General features: G+C 51.6%; 2 protein-coding genes across 6 annotated transcripts in view; one reads left to right on the forward strand and one right to left on the reverse strand.

Moving 5' to 3' along the window:
* Nucleotides 1-9,143, reverse strand: part of RNF214 (ring finger protein 214) — a 47,198-nt gene extending 38,055 nt beyond the window's left edge. Inside the window, exons 1-4 of one of the 4 annotated variants that reach the window (XM_049621120.1) lie at nucleotides 8,710-9,143; nucleotides 6,995-7,119; nucleotides 4,751-4,796; nucleotides 3,532-3,591 (exon numbers count right to left, since the gene is read on the reverse strand). In XM_049621120.1, coding sequence (XP_049477077.1) covers nucleotides 3,532-3,591; nucleotides 4,751-4,796; nucleotides 6,995-7,119; nucleotides 8,710-9,048 — 570 coding nt within the window. In that variant the 5' untranslated portion in view covers nucleotides 9,049-9,143. Of the gene's footprint in view, nucleotides 1-3,531; nucleotides 3,592-4,285; nucleotides 4,797-6,994; nucleotides 7,120-7,745; nucleotides 7,933-8,660 lie in introns of those variants that run through there. The other 3 variants (XM_049621106.1, XM_049621129.1, XM_049621112.1) reach the window with 3 other exon arrangements.
* Nucleotides 9,144-9,291: 148 nt separating this feature from the next.
* Nucleotides 9,292-26,217, forward strand: part of PCSK7 (proprotein convertase subtilisin/kexin type 7) — a 26,051-nt gene continuing 9,125 nt past the window's right edge. For both annotated transcript variants that reach the window (XM_049621144.1, XM_049621150.1), the window contains exons 1-12: nucleotides 9,292-9,419; nucleotides 10,936-11,055; nucleotides 11,518-11,982; nucleotides 12,897-13,031; nucleotides 13,633-13,798; nucleotides 14,967-15,057; nucleotides 15,985-16,039; nucleotides 16,513-16,651; nucleotides 17,544-17,644; nucleotides 20,231-20,398; nucleotides 21,177-21,284; nucleotides 21,707-21,809. In XM_049621144.1, the coding sequence (XP_049477101.1) occupies nucleotides 11,530-11,982; nucleotides 12,897-13,031; nucleotides 13,633-13,798; nucleotides 14,967-15,057; nucleotides 15,985-16,039; nucleotides 16,513-16,651; nucleotides 17,544-17,644; nucleotides 20,231-20,398; nucleotides 21,177-21,284; nucleotides 21,707-21,809 (1,519 nt within the window). In that variant the 5' untranslated portion in view covers nucleotides 9,292-9,419; nucleotides 10,936-11,055; nucleotides 11,518-11,529. The remainder of the gene's footprint in view (nucleotides 9,420-10,935; nucleotides 11,056-11,517; nucleotides 11,983-12,896; nucleotides 13,032-13,632; nucleotides 13,799-14,966; nucleotides 15,058-15,984; nucleotides 16,040-16,512; nucleotides 16,652-17,543; nucleotides 17,645-20,230; nucleotides 20,399-21,176; nucleotides 21,285-21,706; nucleotides 21,810-26,217) is intronic.

Below are 26,217 nucleotides of genomic sequence, written 5' to 3' on the forward strand. Positions count from 1 at the left end.
AGGTCTGTGGCTGGGCCTCAGGGATCTCTGAACTCCCTGAAATTGGAGTGAGGGAGGGAGATACATTTTTCTGAGATGAGAATTAATGTCTTCAAAACATTTTGGGGGCACCTGGGTGGCTCCGTTCGTTAAGCATCTGACTTTGGCTCAGGTCATAATGTTTGTGAGTTCAAGCTCCATATTGGGTGAGCCCAAGCCCCATCTCAGGTGAGCCCCGATCCTCTCTTTCTCTCTCTGCCCCTAGTAGGACTCTCTCTCTGCCCCTCACTCACCTGCGCCCTCTCTCTCAAAAACAAACAAACAAAAAAATCAACTACATTCTGGAAGAGGACTTTAACCCAAGAAAAGTTAAAGAAAGGTTAAGGACGAATATGCAACTGGTAGATAAGAGGAATCTTTTCTTTTTTAACCACAGCTCTTTCCCTTTATTTCTTTGTGGTACCTTCTCTGTCCACAATGCATATTTAGAACAACTCAGGATGGCAAAAAAACCCACCAGTTTCATGGCAAGAAGGCTGAAGGTACATACTATTTATGCACCCAGAGAACTGAAAGGTACATAGTAAACTACTCGATCCAAATCATCTTTGTAAGAGGCCAAAGTTACTTTGCTTCATTGGTGGATAATTGGTTCCAAGGATCAGAAGTTACAATTCCAAGTGCAGGCAGTGGGACATTACCATAAATGCACAAAAAGGGAAACAAATAAAACAGGAGCCAAGTTTCTTGTATTGCCACCAAGGTTAACACCTGCCTAGCTCCACTGCTTTTTAAAAATAGTTTTATATTGATTTCAATATGCATTAAAAATGTAACTAACACAACATCACTATTACTTAAGATGCAACCAGGTAAAAAGAAAGATCACATTTAAAGTCAATTCCGAGAACATCATTAAGGAAAGCAGAATAATGGGGCGCCTGGGTGGCTCAGCCCGTTGAGCATCCGACTTGCACTCAGGTCATGATCTCACAGTTGGCAAGTTCGAGTCCTGCCATCGGGCTGTCTGCTGTCAGCACAGAGCCCATTTCGGATCCTGTCTCCCTCTCTCTCTGCCCCTCCCCTGCTCATACTCTCTTTCTCTCTCTTTTTCAAAAATAATATGAAAGAACTTTTTTTTTTCAATAAAAAGATAAACAGGATAAAAACACAGGTAGCCATGACAAATATCACAACGGTTTACACCAGTGACTGAGGCTGGGAAACGTGAGTGGGTGGAGGGAGGTCCTCGACAGCACTTGCACTGGCCGCTCCGTAGACAACACAGAATGAACAGACGCACCTCCGCTTCTACCCCTCTGCAGCTCCCCACACTTTGATCTCCTGATTTGTTTAATGTTTACCAATAGAAGAGTCTCCTGCTGTGACCTCTCTCTTTCCAGGAAGACACTATCTGTATGAGGCCATTTGCAGGCATATTTTTCCATGGTTGTTGTTGTTATCATGTAGATGGTTTGCATTTGCCTTAATTCATTCAATATTATATCAGAGGTATTTTCCGCGTTGCGTATAGTTCATTTTCAAGGGTTGGTTGTTTCCATTAAAAACAAAAACAAAAACAAATGAATACCATTGGCTACATAGCTCTTGCCTTCTACTGAACTTTTAGTTATTTGGAGAGAATAAATTCAAATAAGTGGGATAAATGGGTCAAAGCATATAAATTTTTCATCATTCCTTAATTGTGAACAACCACTAAGCTTGAGGCTTTTTGGCCCAGAGAAAATAATGGTCGCCTTTTTTCTTTTCTTTTAACGTATTTATTTAAATTCAAGTTAGTTAACATACAGTGCAGTACTGGCTTCAGGAGTAGAACCCAGTGATTCATCACTTACATAAAATACCCAGCGTTCATCCCAACAAGTGCCCTCCTTAATGCCTAGCTCCACTGCCTTTTTAAAAGCACATGGGCCACACCACCACCCGAAAGAATACAGCCACGCAAAATGTAACTCCAGGCCTCTTTGGGCCCAATGGCTTCATGGTTTCTGCTCCTGCTTCAGACTGATGCTAAAGCTTCTGTATAACTTAGCTGGTCCCTTGGATTGCTATAGACACCGGAACTGTTGTATAGTGGGGACAAAATAAATACTCTGGATGAAAGTGCTTAGAATAAGTGCTCAAGAAACGGCGAACTCTACCCGCTTTCCCTGGAGCCTCTCTTCTAGCTCAGTTTTCCCCCAGGACACCTGCATCAGCTTGGTCATCTGTAGGGTCTCCTTACCCGCCTCTTATGAATAATGCCTAAGTTGTTACTCTCTATCTAAAAACTCTACTCGCTTCATCTGGTTAACGCGCTCCCATAACTTCCTTCCATCTGCCCTTCAGTTTCTTCAGCTTGACTAAATATCCACTTTCTTATCTAGTTGGTTGCTGCAAGCACTTTTCCTCTTTTTTCCTCACTCAGCTAACACATATTACCCTAAGACCTCTTCCAATGCTAGGGCGCCTTTCCCAGCCTCACCCTTCGTCTTGAAAAATGCGTATTTTGATATCCGTACACTTGTACGGAAGGGAAGTTTTTGCCACAAAATGCCAGGGATAGTTCAAAGAGACCATTTTCACAACGATTCACGGGCAGCTCTTGAGGTTTTAAAAAACCAATTACCAGGAATAAAAAGGGAAGATATGACTCAATAATACACCAGAAAAAGACCTGACAGATGTTTTATGGAAAGCTCAAAAGGTGAGGAGACTGCCACAGGTAAGCTTAAGAAATAGCGTCTGGCACGAAAGAGAACGAGAATCCCACTGTGCTGTGAATTACTTCTTCTGTATTTGGATTATTGCATTTAGCTCTTAGGATCACATTTTCAAAGCACTGACAAGATGGAACATGTCCCTGTGGAAAAGTAAGCAGGGTGACGGAAGGGCTGGAAAATGTATCCCATGAAGAAAAGAAGAACGTTAAAAATGTCTGGAGATGTTTTTTTCTGGAAAGATTCAGACTTGAGGGGGGAAGGGAAGAGGTATAAAAAACACTTCAAGTATACATAGAGCAAACAAGCAAAGGGGAGTTTGGATTTACTCTACAGAGCTCAAGAGAACACTCTAACAAGCAGTGTTAGAGGGTCTGTCCTCACCTCAGAACAGACCCTGACAATCAGAGGAGTGCCGGGGCTGGCTCGGTCACTTAAGCGTCTGACCCTCCATTTCAGCTCAGGTCATGATTTCACAGTTTGTGAGATCAAGCCCCGCATCAGGCTCTGTGCTGACAGCGCAGAGACAGCTTGAGATCCCCTCTCTCCCTCTTTCTCTGCCCCTCCCCTGCTCGCTCGCTCGCTCTCTCTCTCTCAAAATAAATAAATAAATAAACAACAAAAAAGAGCTATTTCTCAAATACAATAATACAATCAGCTGCTTTATGAGTAATGTTTCCCATCTCTGAAAGTGATCAAATAGAAGTTAGCTAACCATCCATCAGGGATTTTAAAAGGAGATTCCTGCACCATTTCTAACTGAGATGATAGGACTCAAGATAGTCTGAGTTAATGGTCTCATATATTCACAGTGACTGTTTTAAGTACTTACCAGATTCTTTTCAATATCTTGATCTGTGTTTACCTCTGAATCAGCCGTCTTAAAGTCAGTCTATAAAGAAAGAAAGAATCACATTCAGAAATACTCAGAGACATTTTAAAAGGCAGAATTACTCTTTAGTAATTTTACCTAGAAATCTGCCACAAGTAACTAAGAAGCTAATCTTTTTTGCTTTCCCCTTATCGGCTTCCTAACGAGAAAACCGCAGGTCTGGCAAGGAGACATTGGCCTCTATACTGCATTGAACACCCATCCCACAGAATAACCTGAACAAAACCCAAGAACTGACAGACAGCCTCGAGTGTGACATAAGAATTTTGCCCCCTAAACTTATTGTGCCCATCCTTCCTCCTACAACAAAGACACCAATCACTAGGAGGCAGGATGCAATGTTCTTAAGATGGAGGTCAGAGAATTCACGAGGATTCCTCCTGTAAGGACAAAGATGGGAAATATGAACGCTAATGACCTACTGTGATCGATTAATCAGCGGAAGAGATTATATGTAGGTCACAAAGTTCCTAGTTGCCATGATTAGACACTGGCTCCTGGCTTTATTATTTATTGAACACCGGAAGGATGTCCTCACACGGCACTGTGTGAAAATCGTACGATAGCTGCCGATAAAAAAACGAGACGGAATAGTTCTCCGCCACCTATGAAGAAAGGTCTCCTACCCTCGATAAATATGTAAACAAATAAAGAGCCCGAATTCCATTTTAGTAATAGAAACTTGATACTTGACCTGTACGGCAATGTTTTGAGAAAGCTTCAGGGAAGCGCTATCCTGATCATCATCCTGATCCACTCTGACTCCTTCAACCCCATTTGCTGGAGGCACTACAGGTCGGAAATCCAAGCCTGTGTCCCTGCTACCTTCCTTTAGGATGGAGGCTTGTGGGGATCTGTCTTCAGAACAACTCCCGGAGGCAAGCTGCTTTGTATGGCACCCTGCCTTAAGAGACCGAGTGACACGATGGAGGCTCTCCTGGAGGCACGTGTCCCCCTCCTCTCCTGCTGTGTTGGCCACGTCCTTCAAATCAGACTGAGACCCACCGCCAGAAAGACAAAGGGCTGTGGCTAGCAAGTTTTCTCCTAAAACCGCCCGGTGCGCTGCTGAAGTATCACCTGCTGATGAACCAGGATTCTGCTCTGGGTGTTCCAAATGGACATTTCTGTTATTCTCCTTGGTTATCGTTTGGCTACTTACACTCGACAGAGGTGAGTTCTTGTGCTTCTGTGCAGGGTCTTTGGGGCTATCAAAGACATAAGACAAAAAGTTTCTCTCTTCACCCAACCTTAAGGAGGATTAAATACATAAAACCTTTAACATAACGACTAGAAGAACAAAGCTAGGCTACACAAGCCCCCCAAAATCATCAGAAAGAAATGGAACTTAGTCTTTGTCCAGCAATTTTCATCCTGGTTAGATAGGTGGTTAAGAACCTGGGCTGTGGAGACAGACCTTTACCGTCCAGTGATGGTCAATAAACACACATAAATGACTCTGAAGATCCAAAAATTTCTGAGATCCCATTTGAATAACTTCGGGGAACGTCGATAAAACAGCCTAATGCTCGTCATTATTTCATTCAGTTACATGTACAAACTTAGTTACACGTAATGTTCTAATAAATAAAATACTAACTTAAAAATGTTCCACTCTCACATGTCCCAAAAACAATTTTCAAATTCCTTATATAGATCTTTGACCAGAACCACTTCTTAGGTTCTTCGAGAATTTTCCAGAACATAGCATCTTCACTTCAAGTTGTCTGGGGCAAAGACAATTTTGAATCCCATACTGAAGCTGTCAGTAGAAATTTTACCCCAGACAAGTACACACGCATACAACACTGGGATAGTTGTTTTATCGTTTGTCGTGGCCATTTAATGCATTGCTTTTTGAAGAGATCTTTAAAACGGATTTATGATGACATCTCACATTCAGAACAGTAAGTCTCTCACCAAGGAATGATGACATCTACGCTAAATTTCCTTGCCCCTTCTTTTTTAAAAAACTGATTCTGTCAACTGACGCCTGTAAGTACCCCAAGCCAGCATCGACTGAGGCTTTATGTCACAGTGCCTTCCTTTCTCAATAGGTACAGGCTGTTCAAAATAAAACTGAGAGATCTTGGGATATGAAAACCTTTATAAACACTTCTAGCTGATTCCTTCCTGAGAGTTACCTGAGGGAGTGGAGGAGGGGGGAAGACAGTTATTAATTTGGGCATATAGTCCAGTATATCTTGGGTGTAAATCCTGACTCTGCTATTTACTGGTTGTGTGACTCTGGGCAAGTTACTTCAATTCATTTGTAAACCAGAAATCTTACCCTCCTAATAGGATTATTGTGAGGATGGCAGGCAATCATGCGTGTGAAAGTATTGAGTACAGAGCCTGGCACAGTAAATATTCAATAAACCTCAGCTGCTAGTATTACTCCTAGTAGTATGTGGCTGATTCTACTTATAAAATGAAGATCCAAGTTCATGGTTAGGCTTACTTAGCAGTTGCCCCCACTACCCCTTCGCTAACAAATCTCTCTTCACGTAAACCAGTATTTATTAAGTACTATGGAGTCAGACGGGCCTGGGTTCAAACCCTGACTCCTTGTTGGCGACCCTGGGCAAGTTACCTCTCTGTGTCTCAGTTTCCTCACCTGTAAGTGGGAATAATAATATCAGCACCTCCTGTTGGGAGGATTAACTGTGTTAATACATATAAAACTGTTAGTACAGTATTATCCATTATATTAGGTCCTAGGTATGCTAAAAAATTAGAGTTGAGGTGAAATATACAATTTAGTACAACACTGTGCGTAACTATGCGTTAAGCGCTCTAAGATGCTAGGTTGCAATCATAGCTCCAGCCCTCAAGAGTTTAGATGGAAGGCAGAATATCTACGCACAGCAGTAAGCCACACTGACAAAGCAATCTATTTATCTGTAGATGATATACGTATACGTCTATTTGTGCGTGTATGGATATATGCGTGCCTTATGTATGTACATGTGTACATATCTATATCTCTACGTAAGACAGAAGACATATACAAATATACCAGTATGATACATGATAACATAATGTATACAACTATAACAAAACATATAGGTATAAAAGATAGATATACACATAGGTATAATATATCACACACACACATAATTAAATGAACATAAAGTCCACGTAAAGTAGGGTGGTGAAAAATTTGCATTTTCGGAAAAGTCTGATCCCCTGTATTCTAACCTATCTGCTCAACAAATATTTAGCATGCCTGCCGAGGGCCACCAGGTGCTGTGTTAGGTACCCTAAATACACATATGGACGTGCTTAACCTAGTGCAGGGCCACTGGAGCCAAAAAGAGGAAAGCCCAGCTCTGCCTCTCTAAGAAGCCATCTCAGAAGCCCTTCTCCCAAATGAAACCTTCCCAGTCAGGTATGCACACATTACCTTAGACCGTCTGGGAGACCTTCGTCTGATTTGGAAGCACATAAACTAGAAGAGGATTCTGGAGGACTGGGGGCATTGGACACCACACCAGCTACCTCAGACGCCGCCGCCATCATGCTCTGTACCTTCAGAAACAAATTACAGGCTACAAGTTTCCAAACTGTTAAAACAAGTGTATCTCCCCCCCCCCTACCCTGCAGAACATCCATACAATAGAGTCCCAGGAAAAGAAACACAAAGAAAAAGTTGGGTCCCAGAAGAAAATAAGGCTTCAGAGTTTTCTGTAGCAGGGTTTTAAAAGATCCTTTTGGCCACAATAGGCCCCCGTGGACATCGATCCTCGGCAATCACCACATTTATATAAATAGGAGTCTGTACAAAGCTTTTTCACTTTTGGCAGAAATACGGTGATTTAAAAACAGCCTAGTCTGTGAGAATTTTCCAAATGGTCCACATGCCTACCTTAACGTAGTATTATTTACAAAGAACGTACTTGGGGCCTAACAATCGATAACATCTTACACTTTTTAAGTCATTAAAAGCATTCTTCATTAATTTAAGTGAAGTTTTTTGGAGGTGTTGAGTGTGCGAGGAAAAACAGCAATACTGTATCGGGCAATCCGAGCAGCTTTTACTGTCAGTGTGCTCCCCACAGATGGGAAATGTTTCAGAACCACTCACTGAGAAAAATACAGACTCTTGAAAGTTACTACAAGGGTACAAAAAAGTACAAGAATCTTGGTTACTCTACCCAGGAAAAGAGAAGCTGGAAAACAGGGTAATCCAAGTCAGAGAACCAGGACTGATGCCCTTTTTGGATCAAAAGGTCATCCTTTGTGAGGCAGGACAAACTCGTGGCCCTCTATAGTGAAGACAAAGGTGGGGGGGCGGGGTAGGAGAATGTAAGGGGGGCGGCTAGGGGGTGTAACATAGGGTTAGTTTAAATCCCTGTTTTTATTTTAATAGCATCACAGGTATTCCCCCACCCCACCCCACCCCCGCCGGCACTTTCAAGCGCGCACAGGGCAAGTATGGAGACTGGGCTTTATCAACACTTGAGTCACAGGCCGGGGACCCTGTGTGCCTCAGTTTCCCCCATTATACAAAGCTCCTAGGCGAGAACGGGCCCAAATCGCCATTACTGCACCCTCGGGTGCAAACAGCCTGCCCCAACAGAGCCCGGGGTCGCGGGTCCTCGGTGCCCGGTAAACGAGAGCGCAGGGCACGGGTCCTCCGGGCAACTCCGCGGCCGGAGCCCAAGGGGGAGCAGGGCAGGTACCGCGCGCTGCAGGCTACAGCGCGGGGTGGGAAGTCGAACGTGTCAAGGGAATCCTGCGGCGGCCGCCAGTGAGGCGGCGACGCCGGGAGCCACGGGGGCTCGGGGGAGGACGGGGCACGGCCGCGAAGGGGACAATGGGGGAAGCGGCGCCGGGCGACCACGGCCGCTTCAACCGGAGACCGCTAAGCCCGCCGCTTCCTGGAGCCGGAGACCCCCGCACCTCTGCCTCGGGCCCCCCACCGCGAGCCCAGCGCCGGCCCCCTCCTAAGGCCGGGACCCCGGGCCCCGTCCGCACGGCCCCCTCCACGCCCCCCGCCTCGACCCCCCGCCCCTGCCCGGGCCCCCGGCGTCGCAGCCCCCCTCCTCGCCTGCCCGTCCCGCACACACCTCCCGCGCCGCGCCCCCGGGAGGCAAGGGGGGGAGGGACGGGACGCACCTGAGCGGGCGGAGCGGGGGGAGGGGGCGGCCGAGCCTCGGGGGGAGGGGTCGAGCGCCGGCCCGCGCGCGGCACCTCCCACTTCCGGCGGCGCGAGCGGAGCGGGCGAGGCCCGGCCCAGAGAGGAGCGGCTGCGGCGGCACCGCGCCGCCCCCGACGGCGCCCCCTAGCGGCCAGCGCTGGCGCCGTGCGAGCGCCGCGGACTCCGCGGAAGCCCCCTAAGATACAAGTGGACTCTCCCGGGGCGCGGGGAGGAAGAGTGAGGCGACCGCGAGAAGGAAGGAGACCCGGCGGAGGGAGGAGCCCCTCTGGAAAGGTCCCAGAGAGAGTCGGGGCCATGGCGATCAGAGAGAGAAGAGGAACGAGGTGTTTGTAAAGGTCAAAACCGAGATTCCCTTTCCAGAGGACGCCATGAAGGGCAAGACGGTCCCTCCGGGCAGTGCCCCTGTGGAGGACGCCCCGACAGCTCGGGGCGGTGGGGCCAGGCGAGCTGAGCCCACCGCGCCCACACGCTCCTCTCCTGGCGGAGGATGCCCGGAGCGGCCGGCCCCCTAGCGCCGGTTGCTCCGGGCCGCTCGGCCGGGCCGGGGCCTCGCCGCTGATTGGCTGCACCGCCGGGCGGAAGTGATGCTACTGTCACTGGCTCCCCGGGCTCCGGGGAAGCCGCGAGTTTCCGCAGGCGGGCGGCGGCAGCAGCTGCGGCCGAGCCGGTGAGTTGGGCACTCGGTGGGGGCGGGGCCTGGCAAGTCCGGGCAGCCCAGAGCTGGGGGGCTCGTCCTCGTCCGAGGACGAGGGGGCTGCACCGAGGGCGTCCTCAGTCCCTGCTTGGGGCAGCGCCGGGAGACGGGGCGGTAGGGTCCCGATTCCAGGGTAGTACGGGTCCCTCTGAGGAGGGGGACACATTGCACGGGGCAGAGGGAAGTCAGTGAAACTGATCGTAGACGCAGCCTGATTTCTAGGAAGCGGGTGTAGAGGCACGAGGAGGAGGACAGCCTCTTGAGACAGACTCTTTCCTGGACTCTGGGCTGCCCGTGTTCTTTCTTTTCACCCTTGGCACCCAAGAACTGTAAAGATGCACAAAGCAGTTGGGTGAGGTTGTGCTCTGCTTTCAAGGGGGGATTTAAGATTCCTTTCCCAGAAACCTGGGGTGGAAGTAGGAGATGGTACTGCTCTGCCAGAAAGAAGGAGGAAGTGGTGGCCAGGTTTCTCTTCTCTTCCGGAAATCAATGGGATCTAGGAGACTGAAGGGGCCTACCTAAGTGGGGCATAATCTGGCTATCTGGCAAGACTTTGTTTTACTTAGTCATGTGTGGGAAAGGCATCTGATTATGTTGGGACAGTGGAGGCTGCCGCAGGGCTAGGAGGAATGAAATGTGGAATGCAGATTTTTGGAGGGAAAAGTTAGGTGGCGTAAGTTCCCTTCTTCCTTTCCAAAGAGACTTCGGTAAAATACCTATTTTTCTGTAATGTTTTGAGTTGGATCCATTTGGGTGTGTGTGTGGGTACTAAGCCCTGCCTCGGGGTGACACGAGTACAGAGCAGATGATTCTGAAGGAGCCCAGTCACCCGTGGGCATGCACATGTTCTGCTGCCCACCCACCTGTGCCTGTCCCCACAGTTGCCCACCAGTTCTAAATTCGGCCCTTCTGAAATCAAACCATGGGTGCCAGCCCCGGGTTTGGTGTTCAGCCCTCACTTCCAAACCAGCCTGCCGAGCTAGTCCGTAAGGGTATAGCCCCTTAGTGCTACTTTCCAATCATTTCTTCCTTCCCGGTTGCCCGGTTGCCCACTTGCTTTTTACACCTGTTCAGTTTCGCTCACACTGTCCGGTTTTCCCCATTTCCACTGCTTCCTGCCTACTCTTACTTCCCCTGGCCTCTGTCAGAGATACAGAAATCAGGAAGTTAGCTACCACCTAGACTACTAGGAAGCAGTACTCCCTGCTTCTCGATGAGGGTGTTTTGGCAATAGTTCAAGCCCTCTTCTAGGCCTCTGGGGGCCAAAGAAAAGAGGGTGGCATGATGGTTAGGACAAGAAGTAGGGCTTCTGGGTTCTGTACTGACTTGGCCAGTTCTTTGCCAGTCTGCAGCCAACTTGAGATCCCTGAAAATGATACTCGATCATTGGCCAGTTCCCTTGGTCACAGGTCCTGGAGTTCATGGCTAGCCTCTGCTTGCTCCCCTGGGTTTGGGAGGACACCATTTCTTCTTTTCTTGGGGCCCACAGGTCTGCAGTCTGTGCTCAGAGCCAGCACCACTCAGTGAAAGTGATGCCTTTTCTCCATTTGCACAAAATGAGTGTGAGGTGGTCAGCCAGACCAGGAGCTCAACCTCACATAGAGTCCAGGTAGGATTGGGGCACCATTGTGGGGAGTCGGCCCTGAGGACAACCGGATGAGATGTCAGCTGGGGAAAGATTTATGTCCCCTCTAAAGGGAGGCAGGTCTCTTCTAAGAGCAGTCATGATCCTGCCAGTAACCTATGGGAGCGATATGACTTCTAAGCCCTTTTCACGGCAACAGTGGCAAAGAGCAGTGCGTTGCCCGTTAGCAATTGGACATTCTATTTGATTATCTGGTGAGATGGCGATTGGCCCATCATGCCGTGGAGGTATCCCCTGGGGTTGGCACTGGCCCACACCCCCCCTGAGGGCTTATCCCTGTTGCTCAGGAATAAGTGTGAATAAAACGAGAGGATCAAGTAATTAAAAAAGGAGTGGATTGGGGATTTCTAGGTGTAATACATCGATGGCTTGGCCTGCCTGCAGATTCCTGCAGGTGTCTCTGATGTCCTTTCTGTTTGTTTGCAGCCTTCTGCTCTGATGCCGAAGGGGAGGCAGAAGGTGCCACACTTGGATGCCCCCCCGGGCCTGCCCACCTGCCTCTGGCTGGAGTTAGCCGGGCTCTTCTTCCTGGTTCCCTGGGTCATGGGCCTGGCAGGGGCCGATGGGCCTAGAGCCCAGGGTCTGGGGGGGCTAAGCTGGGCCGTGCATCTGGACAGCCTGGGAGGGGAGGAAGAGACCCTGGAGCAGCAGGCAGACGCCTTGGCCCAGGCGGCGGGACTGCTGAATGCTGGGCGCGTCGGGGAGCTCCGCGGCTACTACCTCTTCGTCCAGCCGGCTGGGCAGCAGCAGGCGGAGGCCGCCCGGCAGCAGGCGGAAACCGTGTTATCCGGGCACGAAGCTGTGCGCTGGCACTCGGAGCAGAGGCTGCTCAAGCGGGCCAAGCGCAGCGTCCACTTCAATGACCCCAAGTACCCACAGCAGTGGCACCTGGTGAGTCCAGCCCTGCCGTTTTCGGCTCTCCGGTGGATATGTTCTGGGTCTTCCGTTCGTTGGCGGGCTTTTGACTGTGTTACTCTTCGGTCGCCCCCCATCCTTTGCCTGAGGAGACACAGCTGTGGGCTTCGCCTTCCCTGCACTCACTTCTGGGGAGCCAGTGGGCTGCAGAGGTCAGGGTGTGGGTTCTGGGACCAGGCTGCCTGGAGTCTGATCCAGCTCCGCCACTCACCGACACACGCCTTTGAGCAAGCCGCTTAAACCGCTCTCTGCCTCAGTTTCCCCCTCTGTAAAGTGGAGACTGTAACAGTACCTACCTTGTGGAGTTATGGTTAGGAGAAGTGAATTAATATATGTGTGTCAGACACATGATAAATACTTCGTAGCATGTTATGTGATGTTAATAAAATGGTATATATATGTATATATGTTTTTTAAGTTTAGTTATTTAGAGAGAGAGTGTGAGTAGGGGAGGGACAGAGAGAGAGGGAGAGAGAGAATCCCAAGCGCTGTCAGCGCAGAGCCCGACATGGGGCCCAAACTCGCAGACAGTGAGATCGTGACCTGAGCTGGCATCGAGAGTCGGATGCTGAAGCGACTGAGCCGCGTAGGTGCCCAGGAAAATATATATTATATGGCATAATAATTGTATCGTCCAACCCTTAACTTTGCCACATTTCACTTCTACCACCCGTGAATGACGCCAAGCTTTCCCAGGGAGCTAGGTTGTGGCAAAGCCCTCACTTGTCCGTCTATCCTCACTAGACCTATCGGTCTACGACCTCTGTCTGGCTCTTTGAGGGTGGCCAAGCGTGAAAAGGGGCTGCTAGCCTGCTTGTCTGTGAGCTATGCTGTGTGTCACTGGCCTCCCAAGGCTCTGAGAATAGCTCCTGACCCTGTGTCTCCTACAGAATAACCGGCGGAGCCCCGGCAGGGACATCAACGTGACAGGTGTGTGGGAACGCAATGTAACCGGGCGAGGGGTCACTGTGGTGGTCGTGGATGACGGAGTGGAGCACACCATCCAGGACATCGCACCCAACTATGTGAGTGGCCCTGGGACAACCTCTCCGACCCCCGTGTCTTACCTCCTTCTTGATGTTGCCTTAGTCTGGTTCCCTTTCTTCCGGGTCACTGGGCCACACAAAAGGGCCCGGGAGATGGGACGGCTGAGCTTCCCCTTGCCCCCAGCCGGCATTCCAGTCTGGCAATTAAGACCCAGGGACAGGACTCTGGGTGGCACTTCCTGGTTCCGCTTGCTGCTCCCTGCCCTGGGCAGTAAGGAGCGGTCCCTGTTGGCAACTTCCCTCTCCACACGAGTTCTGAGCACCTTCCTCTCTAGCCTGGTCTTCAGGTAGCCCTAGATCTCTTTTACCTGGGTTTCCCAAGCCGTGGAGCAGTCTCCCAGACCCATTTCCACCACGGATGAGAAGGAAGTTCCCTGAGCCCTGTGGCACTTTCAGTTTTGCCCCACGTGTCCTATCTCGTGCCTATAGCCTGGGTCGTTTGCAGAGAGAGACAGACAGGCTTGTTGTGCTGGCTCGGAGCCCCAAAGTCCCAGTTTCCCCAGGTCTCCTCTCTCCTTGAGTTCCAGGGCCTGACCCCTTAAAGCCTGTGAATGACCATGTCGCCCCTGCCATGTTTCAGAGCCCCGAGGGCAGCTATGATCTCAACTCCAACGACCCTGACCCTATGCCACACCCAGACGTGGAGAACGGCAATCACCACGGCACGAGGTGTGCGGGCGAGATCGCCGCAGTGCCCAACAACAGCTTCTGTGCCGTGGGAGTGGCGTATGGGAGCCGTATAGCAGGTACCTGCCACTCCGGCCTCATGGGCCTCTCCTGCGGGACCGTCTTCATCCCCTGCCTGCCCCTCCCCCAGATTCTGAACCACGTTGATCCCACTGTTGACACACGTAGCACAGGGCAAAGGGAAGCTTATGATATGTGTCTGTGGGACACGTGAGTTCATTGGGTTTTGTCAGTGCCGTGGTGTCTCAGACATGCTGTTAGCCACAAACCCTATCGTCTACAACAGATAAAAGTGAGAGTGGTCTCAATGTGGGATGGAGACTTCGAGCCCCAGCCACTCCATGGCCTGCCCCCTTTTTCTGTTCGTGGTTATGTCCCATCAAATGACCCGACTCACTGTAATGGTAACTCCTTTTCCTTATCTGGGTTATATTTGTATCTTCATAATTTCCCAAGTACCCTTGACCCTGCCCTTCCTCCTTGACCCTTAATGTCTGTGGAGACTCCTCTGCTATCGCCCAGCTCTCCAACTGTCATCCCTTCTGATGGTCTCTGTCTGCTCTCCCTCCTTTCAAGAGAGCGGAGCAGCGCTGGCCCCCACTGGGGATGGTTCTAAGGCTCCTCCTCTCAGCCTTTGTCCATCAGAGCAGAACGCAAAGGGTGTACATGGGGAAGCCCTCCCCATGACTCCTCCTCGTAAATGCTTGGAAACTACACACTGAATAGAGTGACTGTTTTCCTCTTACACGCCAGCAGAGGTCAGCAACTCTCTCCATAAATGAGGCGACAGAGCGAGCCAGAAACTTCAGGGACCAAGTCCCTTCTGAAAGCTCCATTTTCCTTACATGGTCGCCGGGATGTGACCCGCCCCATTTGAGAGGGTGAGATTAGGCATCCACGGAGTAGTAATGGTAATGAGTACCTTTTCTTGAACACCTTCTATGTGTCAAGCGTCGCACTGCTGTTTTACATGATTAAGAACGCAAGTAAGGGAACTTAGCTACCTACACTCTGGCCCAGGCTCTTCCCACCAGACCCCGTGATCCTTAAAATCTAAGATGTAGCATTATGTTAAAAACCACCGTGGTCCATACACATGGTATAAAAATTGAGAGATACAGGAGCGCTCAGAGGGAAAAGTAAGTCTCCACGTGTGGCTCCCACCACGCTGCTCCCCGTCTAGGGGGCCATCAAGACTGAGGAGCTGATGTGGCCTTCGCTGCCTAGGTATCCGGGTGCTGGATGGACCCCTCACAGACAGCATGGAGGCTGTGGCGTTCAACAAACACTATCAGATCAACGACATCTACAGCTGCAGGTAAGCCAGGAACACGGTGAGGGCGTGAGGCTTCGGCACCTGGCACGGATCCTCCAACAAAAGAACAGCAAGATGGGCTGGCTCGGCCAGGTCCCAGCCAGGGGCCTCTTACAGGGTTCGACCCAGAAGTCCCATCACTCGGATTTCTCCAGATCCCTGGCCACTGGGTCCTTCCTCAGTCCTAAGCCCCGTGTCTCCCCAGGAATCAGGTTGCCATATGAGGAGTGCTGCATTCTGGCGCATGTTCATTTTGTTTAATAAGCTCACGAGGCCTCCTCTCCAACCACAGCCGTGCCAAATGCCCGGCACCAGCCCCGCTGCCCTACGCACGTAAATGCACGTGCAGCTTCAGATTATGGTTATGGTTGCGGAGGGGGCAGAGGCTGAGTTCCCGCCTAAGGGGGAACTGAAGTTGGGCTGCCCTCATGGCAATGACAGCACCTGTTCCCCTGCCCAGTACCTCCCTTAAATGTATGACATCATCCTCAGCGTACATTTCTCTTAGAGAAGGAATCGAGAACTCCTCAGACCCAAGAACCCACACAGATTGAGTACTTCTTTTGTGGGTGCTCTCCCGTCAGCCTGGTATTAGAGCTCTACATCAGGAGATGGGTGGCCCCCGTCCCCCACTACTAATATGTATTGTGTCCTGCTCCTGAGGACCTGAGAAAGGATTTTCAGGGGCAGGTTAAAGCAGTCCTAAACTGAGAAAGTTTCCAAGGGAAAAAAGAGCCTTATTGCATACTTCTGTTTTCCACCTTGGAGTGAGGGCTGAATCCTTGAACCCTATGTCCTGTGATCATGGCAGTCATGGCCTGGAGCACTTGGGAGAAGATGAAGAGGCCAGGCCGGGGGTGTGGTCAGTTGAGACCTGGGTGGGCAGCCGTGGTGTGGCTCTGGCTCTCCCCTCTGGGTATTTCTCAACAGCTGGGGACCAGATGATGACGGGAAGACAGTGGATGGCCCCCATCAGCTTGGAAAGGTAAGTGAAGTGCATGAAGATAGACCTAGGACACCCTCTCGACTCAGGTCCTAGAACTACTACGGGTCGCCCCCTTTCCCACCCCACCCCCATGTGTGGTGCCAGACTCACATCACCCAGCCCTCCCACCTCCTTTTGGGAGAACACTCGTAACCTGGAGGTGGGGGTGCTTGGGGGACCCTGGTTCTTAGAGAAGTGGAACAGTGCTTTGAGTTGTTTCCCTGTGATTTGGGGCTCAGCGCCCCACTTCCGGCCCCGCCCTATCTGATAAACGGTGTATATCCTTCAGACCGTTGTTCAGCTGACGTCTTCCTCCCCTTCTCGTAACCCTCTTTAAATCTCCTTCTCCCATGCCCCAGTGCCTTTGGGCTTTTTTCGCATTTCTTTCTAGGAGGGGAGGAGGCAATTGGTATGGAGGGTAGAGGTCTTCCTAGGAGTTCCTCAGCTGATCCCAGCATGGTTTTGCTCCTCAGGCTGCCTTGCAACATGGGGTGATTGCTGGCCGCCGGGGCTTTGGGAGCATCTTTGTGGTAGCCAGCGGGAACGGTGGCCAGCACAACGACAACTGCAACTATGATGGCTATGCCAACTCCATCTACACCGTCACCATAGGTAGCGGCCTGGTGGTTATGCGTGCATGTGTGTGAGTGCGTGTGTGTGTGTCGCTCGGTGGGGAGGGGACTCCGTTTCAGTGTGTGTGGGGCTCCGTGGTGAGGAGATTGTGCATTTTGGCATGTGTATCAGTCAGTGGTGAGGGAATTGTGTATTTTTGGGGGGGTGTGCCTCAGTGGTGAGGGGGTTGTGTGTTTTGGAGTGTGCGTAGCCCTCAGTGGTGAGCGGGTTGTGTGTTTCGGGGCGCCCTGGCTTCTGTGTGTCTGTCTAACTGTCCAAGCACAGTCTTCTCTTCAGGCTCACATAGTTAGTTAGGAGGGACTATCCCTGTTCTCACAGGATCTCAGGACGTCCTTAGTAGACACCATACTCCGGGAAACTTTCAGCCCATCATCTGGTTAGGCCTCTGCTCCAGCCTCTTCCCATGAGCCACTTGCCTCCTGCTTGAAGCCTTCCCTGACCCCCTCTAGTCTGGATTAAATGCCTCGTACCTGTGCTCCCCACCATAGCATCTGCTGTCCCGTTGCATTTATTTACTTACCTGACTTCTTCCCTGACCTCAGGCTCCTTGAGATCAAGACTGTGACTTTTTCCTTGTGACCCCAGTGCCCCTCACAGCATGTGACCTGCAGTAGATAATTAATAAGCATTGAGCAAAATGAGTGTGTGAACGGATGAGTCCGTATAGAGGTGGCACTCCCCCCCGTTTTACCCCGGAACCTATGGAAAGAAGGGTCTTAGGGCACAGAATACCCTCTGCCACTTGAGGTTGCCTCTTCAGGTGACGAGCGTGGGCACTCTGAGGCACTTGGGCCACTGAGATCATTTCTGAAACTCAGGACAGCCTCCCAGATGATAACTCAGCTCCCGCTCCCCCTCCTCTCCTCCCCAGGTGCCGTGGACGAGGAGGGCCGGATGCCTTTCTATGCGGAAGAGTGTGCCTCCATGCTGGCGGTCACCTTCAGTGGTGGGGACAAGATGCTCCGGAGCATCGTGAGTGCCTCCTGGGCCCGCGCTTCCCACCCCCGTCCCACGACACTTCCCTCAGGCAGCACAGCCAGGTCTCCTCGTGTCCCCGCTTCCCTGCCCCATCCCTTACGTTCCTCCTCTTAGCAGATACGGATCTCAGAGGGCATGCCACTGTTGGAAAAATCAGAGCCGAAGACTCTAAACAGATCTGTAAATGGCCTTTATCTTTAAAAGTTTAACTTACAAATATATATTTTGTTATAGGAACGACTAAGCATCACACTGATTAAAGAACTCATGTGCAGTGTCTTCCTTTGGTAGAATTTGGGCTTTGGCTAATTTCTCTGGGCTTAGGAAAAAACCCTTCGTTCCATTACTCTTCAGCCCTTATGTAAATACTGTGAGTTCTGGTCACATTCCTCATCAGGAGTAAAGCTAGCAGTTGTCTTGATGGGATGGGCAGGAAAAGGAGTCCGGGAAATGTCTCAGTCAGCCCAAGAAATAGTTCTTTCCTTAGAGCTAGAATTGGAGCCGTATCACACAAGAGATTGGAGCCGGGCAGTGGAGCTTCTCAGGCTGTGGGAAGCTTTTAAAGAATTCAGAGTCTGATGCCTGCTTCCCACTGGCTTAGCTCCATCCCAGCAGGTTGGGGTCAGGTCTCTGGATTGTGACTCTACAGCTCTCTGCCTGTCCCCGCTGCCCAGAATAGAGCAATGTGGGGATGGGGAAGAGCTGGGCTGGAGCCCGGGGGTATTACATTTCTCCAGCAGCCCAGGTACGGAGGTCTCTCTGGGGCCACTGGGAATTGGGCTGCTTTGTCTTCCTGCTGGGTCAGATTCGTTTTCCAAAACTGAAATTTTGTTTTGCCAGTAAGTGACTTCTGGTCAACACATGGTTCCAAGGCCCTGTGCCAGGGGACCTCAGCTTCCCACCCCCGCCCAGGGAGGAAGGTGGAGGGAATGGGTCGAAATGAAAACCTAAGAGATCCTTTGCCCAGCAGACAGGGGTCTGGGTTCAGAGGGCACTCCAGCCAGGCCAGGCTGGGAGAGGAGGAAGAGGAAGAGGGAACCCTGGTGGAACTCTAGGGAACCCACTCCCAAGGAGGCGTCACCAGCATGGGTGCCATTCTGGCTTTGCTGCTCTGGCCGTTCCCTAACTCAGCTCCACCTCTTACCCCCACCCCCACCTTCCATCCGAACTGTGATTTGTCCAGAGGTGAAATGAGAGTTTGCTTATCCAAGTTCCCAGCTTTTGGATGTCCTTCCTTGGAAACCCCGCGTTGCCAGTTTCTGTTCAGTGACCAGCTCAGAGGAGCGGTCTTCCTGAGAACAGAGCATGGGGCATGCACTGCCCACCCTATGGCTGGCCGGGGTGCATCCCTGGACTTTCCTATGGCTTCCCAGGGCTCCCGCCAACCTAGGCCTGTTCCCAGCCCTCCCAGCTACAACGAGACTGTCCCGGTGACGCCTTTTCCTTAACAGGGAAAAAAAATCAGTCTGCTCCCTGGCACAGACCAGCCTTCCCCATCTCATTGAGACCACAGCTTGGAGGGTTTTTTCCTTTTTCTCCTGGGAGCGCACAGTGTCTGAGTGAAAATCACATCTCTTGGCAGCTGCTGTAGCAGCTGGGAGGGAAGCAGTGAGTACAATGGAGAAAGGGTAGCTCTTGGCAGAAGTTACCTCCCTGGTGTCTGACCCAGAGAGAAGCCTGGAAGAAAAAAAACTCTCAAGTCTTAACATCAGCACCACGTGCCACATCCAAAGTGCCACATAGTGGAGCAGGTTTAGGCAAACCCGTTGTGGTTCCAGGGTTGATCGGAGCATGAAAAGAACTGGATGCCATCTCTCCCCGCCAGGCAACTCTCCTTCCCGTCCCCCACTGTCACCTCCCCCTGAGAACCACAGGTAGAGTGGGGGGGGGTGGGGGCGTGGGGTGGGGGGGACTCATGGGAACCATACTGAGGCACCAGGTCCAGAGCAGCAGGGCGGGCAGGCAGTGTAGACACTAAGCCCTCGCTGAGCTCACAGGGTGGGCGAGGGCACAGTTCCCTCTCCCTGGGAACACATTCCCTTTGTTCGCACTGATGTCACTCCAACCCCTATCGCCGGGCTGCCAAGTTGGATTTCCTTGAATGGTGCCGTCACTGCTGTCCCAGCTCCAGCTGGGGCCCGGGAGCCCGCCCGCCCCCCCCCCCATCCCCCCGGGCCACTTCCTCTGTCTAGCTTGGTTGAGGGGGTTGGAGGCCCAGGCTAGGGGATTCGGGACACAGTTATTAGAGGAGCCGGAATCAGGAAACCGTCCTCTGCACATAAGGCCTCTCCCACACCTCCGTCTCCTCTCTGCCCACAGCCGGACCCTCCCGAGTAGCCCTGTAAACTGCCTTCTTTTCTCAGCTCTCCAGAGCTTGTCCCGCGGGGCCTCGGGTGATGAGGGATCTTCCTTTATCCTGACCCGCTAGTGGGCCTCCCTCTGGTCAAAGACTCAGCTCTCACAGAGCCAGGGCCGACCTGAGAGCCTTCCTCCGAGGCCCCGTCCCCTGCCCCTCTCTCCACAGCACCTGTGAACTCCGTGTCTAACCCAGTCCCCCCCACCCCCCAATCCGCTTCCCAGGTGACCACTGACTGGGACCTTCAGAAGGGCACAGGCTGCACCGAGGGCCACACAGGGACCTCGGCTGCAGCCCCTCTGGCGGCAGGCATGATAGCCCTGATGCTACAGGTGCGGCCCTGTCTCACCTGGCGTGACGTCCAGCACATCGTTGTCTTCACAGCCACCCAGGTGAGACCCTAGCAGCCGGAGCCGTGGCCCGGCCCAGCCTTCCCCAGGGTTCTGCTTCCAAGGACTTGCAGGGATCAGGAGGCTTCAGACTCTAAATGTCCCACAGGTGAGGTGCCCGGTGCTTTTCAGAGTTGCCTGTGTCTAGAACAGGCGTGGGGACCCCATCAAGATCCTAGGCCTCAACTCATCCGTACCTATTCTGCCTGTGCTGTTTCACCTGCACAGGAGCACCCTGGCTGTGCTCCCTTATTCCAGGGCCGGTGACTCCTGGCTCCCTCTCTAGAAGCAAGCTATGGAGGTGGTGACATCATGGGGCTCTGACCTTTTGTCCCAGCCTTCCTTGGGGAATCCATTCTTAGTAGCCCTGGTGGGAGAGTCTGGACCGGGTCAGCCAGCAGGGCGAGCAAGGAAACCAGAATTAGGTTGTTGACATTATAGTTGACCCTTGAACAGCATGGGTCTGAATGTGTGGATCCACAGTAAATGTATTTTCTCCTCCTTGTGGTTTTCTTGATAACATTTTCTCTTCTCCGGCTGACTTCACTGTACGAATACAATACATAATACATGTATGAAATGTGCTAACCAACTGTTTGTGTTGTTGGTAAAGCATCCAGTCAATAGTAGGCTCTTAGGACTTAAGTTGTAGGGAGTCAAAAGTTATATGTGGATTTTCGACTTTGGGGGGCAGGGGGCAGTACCCCAACCCTTGAATCGCCCAAGGGTCAGCTGCACTTTGGAAGTCCCAGGGACTAACCAGGATCTCTGTTTCTCTCAGTATGAGGATCGCCGTGCAGATTGGGTCACCAACGAGGCAGGCTTCAGCCACAGCCACCAGCATGGATTCGGCCTGCTCAATGCTTGGAGACTCGTTAATGCAGCCAAGGTGAACAGGTGTTGGCAGGGCAGGGACCCCTGCATGGAGCGACCTAGGGAGGGGGCTAAGCGCCTAAAACATTGCCTGTCGCATCGTGGGTACTTAGTGTTCTTTGTTTCATCTATCCTAGATGACCCATTTTCCAAATGAAGAGGCAGGCTCAACATTGTCACTGAGGCTTCCAAACTATTGGTAGAGAGTATAGCTGGGGGCTCTCAGGGTGCTGTGGTTCTCATCTTCCACCCTGGACACAGCCATGGCCTCTGGTTCCATAGGGAGCACTCCCAGGGGTCAGCAGGAGCCTTGGGAGTGAACGCAGGTGATGAGGAGAGGGAAAATAAGAGCGGGGCCCTAAGGATCAAGTTGGTGTGTGCGTGCGTGCGTGTGTGGTTGGTCTTGTTCATTCACCACCACCCCCTTTCCTTTAATAGATCTGGACCTCGGTCCCTTACTTAGCTTCCTATGTCAGCCCTGTGTTAAAAGAGAACAAGGCTATCCCGCTGGCCCCCCACACGCTGGAGGTCCTATGGAATGGTAAGTAGTCAGCAGAAAGGGGGTTAATCTGGGGATTGAGGTTTGGGGTGGGGTAACGGGGGAAGTCAAACTCCTCATCCCTGCCCGATTCTAGCCCCTTCCTTTAGGAGCTGAGCTGCAGCCAGACCTGTGGCGTTTTCTTTGACCATTTTAGGACATGTTGCTGCTTCTGACTTGGCTGGCCCCCTGGCTGCTTAAATAAGACCTTTCTCCTGAGTTACTAGTAGTGGAGACGAACTGCTGAGCAACCGGTCAGAATAGCTGGGGGAGGGGCGCCGCTGGGACTTGGGCAGACAAGGCAGGAGTTGAAAGATGCTCCTTTGACTTGCATGGCAGGAACTTGCCAGGCAGTTCTCTTCAGCCCAGTGGCCTTTGGATGAAGTAGATGAGTTTCTTCCTTTGATTATCCAGCTTGTCTAATACACAGATAGTTGGATGGGGTGTGTCGGGAGTGGGATGGGAGGACGCAGATGTCACCCTGGGGTGCAGCCACCCGTCCCTCACACCTGGGGTCAGTGGGATTTTCTGAGGGTCTGCAAATCGGAGATGTGGTTTGTGAGGAGCACCGAGGTTGATCCCCTGCCCAGAGACGAGGGAAGCCGGATGGGGGTGCTTGTGCATCTGCGGGGAAGATTGCCCTGAGGCCCCATGTGAGCACTGGCGGGGGGGGGGGGGGGGGGGGGGGGGGGGGGGCGGTCCCTTGAAGAATTTTGACAGGCAGGGTTATTTGCTGTTTTTGTGTGAAGACTGAAGCATGCCATGCTCTGTGCGCAAATTAGAACTCCGTCCTCGCTTCTTCCGGTTTGATCCTAGAAAGTGATCAGACCAGAGTAATAGCAAGAGGAAGAGTAGCCAAAGAAGGGACAGGCAGGGGCGGCCTCTTGGGGCGGAGGTTTCCCTGACAGGGGTTCTGCCGTCTCTCTCCCTAACCACGTCCAGCACTCGCCCAGCTTCCCTCTACGTGGAAGAAGATCCACGGGCCCCGTTCATTGTGTTTTCCGTAAAAGGAATGCTATCTTGGAAAGGGCATCAGCCAAGGCAGAGAAGTGCAGGAACATTCCTGGGAATGAAGGGCCCCGGGCTCTGCCCTCATGAGTCTTGGAGATAGTGTGCCTTTTGTACCTCCCCCCACGGCTCCCTCTCCCAAGCCCCCTGTCCTTTAAGTGACAAAGTAACCCATAACCGCACCTGTCCCGTAGAAGTTGACTTAGAAGAGGGTTGGGGCCTTTCCAGTCTCGTCATCCTCTGCTTCCTCCTGTCTGACCGGGGGACATCGCCCCAGCCTGTGTGGCAAACCTCCCTACGTACAGAGGCGCCTGGCCACCGCTTGTCTGTCACTGGGCAACACAAAAAGAAGGACAGCTTGTCCTGGGCTGGGGACAGTGGGACTCGAATGGTGGGAAGAGGATGAAGCAAAGGGAGGCGCAGACCCAGAGTTTTGCTAGTGTTGAGGGCAGCAGGCAGGACTGCTGTGAACTTCTGCAGTCAGAAAAGGTGTCTTCCCCTCTGTCATGACTCCATTTGCCCCCCGAGCAGACAGGACAGAAAGTGCAAGCTTGTGGGGATGCTTGGAGGTTGAAGGGACTCTGATTAACAAAAGATCAGGGCAACTCAGTCCTAGACAGTCTAGAGACCTGCTCCCATAGCCAACCTGTAGTCTTTTCCCCCCAAGACCTGGGATAGTTGGTGTCTGAGGGCTCAAAATGGACCTTTTATAAGGTGGAGGGAGCTGAACATTGCTGAGATGGGAGAAGAGGCGAAATACCACGAAGACTCTAGAACCTTCCGCAATGATAGAAATGTTCTCTATCTGCGCTGCTCAATTCAGTGGCCACTGGCCATTTGAGGTGATTCAACACTTAAATGTGGCTTGTGTGAGGAGCTGAGTTTTAATTTTATTATATTTAAATTTAATCACAAGTGGCTAGTGGCTGTCATATTGGGCAGCACGAGAGCGAGACAGAGGTTATGGACGAAAAGGGATTGGAGGCCCTTCGTTCCTTTACATCTGACTCTGGGTCTGAAATCTCCACCGGAGGGTGGGAGGGACAGTGGGGTTTGGGAGGAGTGTCTAAAACACAAGAGACTGTGTGTATTTACAGAAATTTCCTGAAACCCCTTGCACTTATCTTACCCTATTTACAGTCTGAGTCTAACGGGCTCACCTCTGCCTGCAGGATGAGTCCCGTTGCTTCCCTTCTCCACACCTTACCTGTCCGACCCAGTCTTTCCCTCTCTACCAACTCTTCCTTTTGCCTTCAAGTGTCCTCCGTTCACCTATTAGGAAACAAAACAAAGTCCCTGCTGTCCTTTAACCTGTAACCCTTTCAAGTGAATTAACTAAAGCCATGGCTCACTTTTATCACCCGCGCTCCGTGCCACTGAAGACTCGGTACCTTGCGCACAGCGCCCCTTTCCCGGCCAGGCCCAGGGGGCTGGTTCCGACTTCATCCTTCTCGACCGGCCTGCTGCTCTGACCCTACGAATGGGGGCCCTGGCAGCAGCCTCCCTCCTGTCCAGCTTCCGGGACCTCCTCTGCTCCAGAGCCCTCTTCCAGCTTCTCCGCCCGAGGCCCTCGTGTCCTTTGTTCGCTCTGTCACTACTCCCAGACCGTGAGTGCCTCTTTAGACTCATCCCACAGTTCTCTCTCCTCCCTCTGGTTTCTCGAACTGTGCAGCGGTTTTCGTGACTTTGGCTACCAGCTCTCCACAAACGATTCCTGGATCGAAATCTTTTATTGTGATCCCTTACCAGTGGGAGGACAGAGATCGTCATGGCTTCCGCAAGGTTGTGAACAAAGAAAGCCCTCTGGCCACAGGGAGAGGGTTGAAAAAGACCCCAACTTACCAAAGGCCAAACAATAATAATAATATGATCATCATCAACTACGACTTGAATGCTTTTTATGTGCCAAGCACTATCCACTCATTTAAGGTATTAGCTGCCTTAATTCTAGTGTCCACACACGCACGGCCACCTGTGTCTCTAACACACCAATAAGAAAGGCAGGTAGCATGCCACCGTGTATACATCTGAATGCAGACGGGCCCTCATGGGGCTCTTTCTGGATTCCATTCTGTTCCATGATGTTCTCGAACGTGTCATTTACTCTCTGTAAGCCCTTTCTCTGCCGTGTTAATGCTCTCCTCCAACTACGCTGCCAGTATTTCCCTTCATCTTTCTATCCCCAGGTCACCGTGTGCTGTTGGGTATTTGCCAGCACGCTGCATTTCACATACACAAAATTTAACATTTCATTGTCACCCTCAAAAGCCAGCTTGCTTTCCAGGTTTCCTCTGTTTCTGCCAGAGCCATTGCCGTTCCCTAGGCTTCCGCACGTGAAGCTGTGGCATGGTCAGCCCCGCTGTACCCCTTGCTTCTGCCCCGGTCTTCCCCTGTCCATTCCACTGCAATGTACTCTTTCGCTTATTTCTCTGAAATGTCTCTTAATTGATTCACTCTTTCATTCTGCGAACGCGAGACCCACCTCATTCCAGGCACTGTATTAAGTTCTGGGGATTCAGAGTTAGACAGGATTCCTGCCCTCTGGAGCTCACAGTCTGGTAGGGGGAAGGTGCCCCGTCTGCAGTGGAGATGACGCAGGTGTCCAGGGAAGACAGGAGGGCTCTCGGAGAAGCCAGGACTGGCCTTTCAGCAGGTAGCTGGCCAGGGGAAGAGGTGAGGAGAAGGACATCCGGGCAGCAGGGGCAACAGGTGCAGAGGCAACAGAGCTTCAGGGGGCCACGAGTCATGTGTGGCTGGAGCGGGGGTCTGGGGGCAGGACCAACTAGAACTCCATGTGCCACAGTAAGGAGTTTGGACTTGACCTTGAAATCTGTGTGAGGAGCCTTCAAGATAAGCTCTCACCAACTGATGGTGGGGAAGGGTGAAGGAGAGCAGTCTCTTTAAAAAAAAATTTTTTAATGTTTATTTTTGAGAAAGAGAGAAAGAGAGCGGGGGGGGGGGGGGGGGGGGGGGGCAGAGATAGAGGGAGACACAGAATCTGAAACAGGCTCCAGGCTCCAACCTGTCAGCACAGAACCCAATGCGGGGCTTGAACCCATGAGTGGTGAGATCATGACCTGAGATGAGGCTGGATGCTTAACCGGCTAAGCCACCCAGGCGCCCCGCAGTCTCTTATCTTTTAGAGGTACATACACAATCTCTCCTGATGAAATTACTTGGTGCCTAGGGATGTCATCAAAAGACTCTGGGAAGAGGAAGAAGTGAGGATCATTGGTGAAATAAGATTGGCCATATATTGATAATTATGGGAGTTAGGTGTTGAGGACATCTGTTCTATTTTTTTAGGTATGCCTGGAATTTTCCCTAAAATATATATATATACACATATGTATATATATATATGTATATATGTATATATATATGTATATATGTATATATATAT

This window comes from Panthera uncia, chromosome D1 (assembly GCF_023721935.1).
Source record: "Panthera uncia isolate 11264 chromosome D1, Puncia_PCG_1.0, whole genome shotgun sequence".
In the NCBI taxonomy this organism is placed as follows: Eukaryota; Metazoa; Chordata; class Mammalia; order Carnivora; family Felidae; genus Panthera; species Panthera uncia.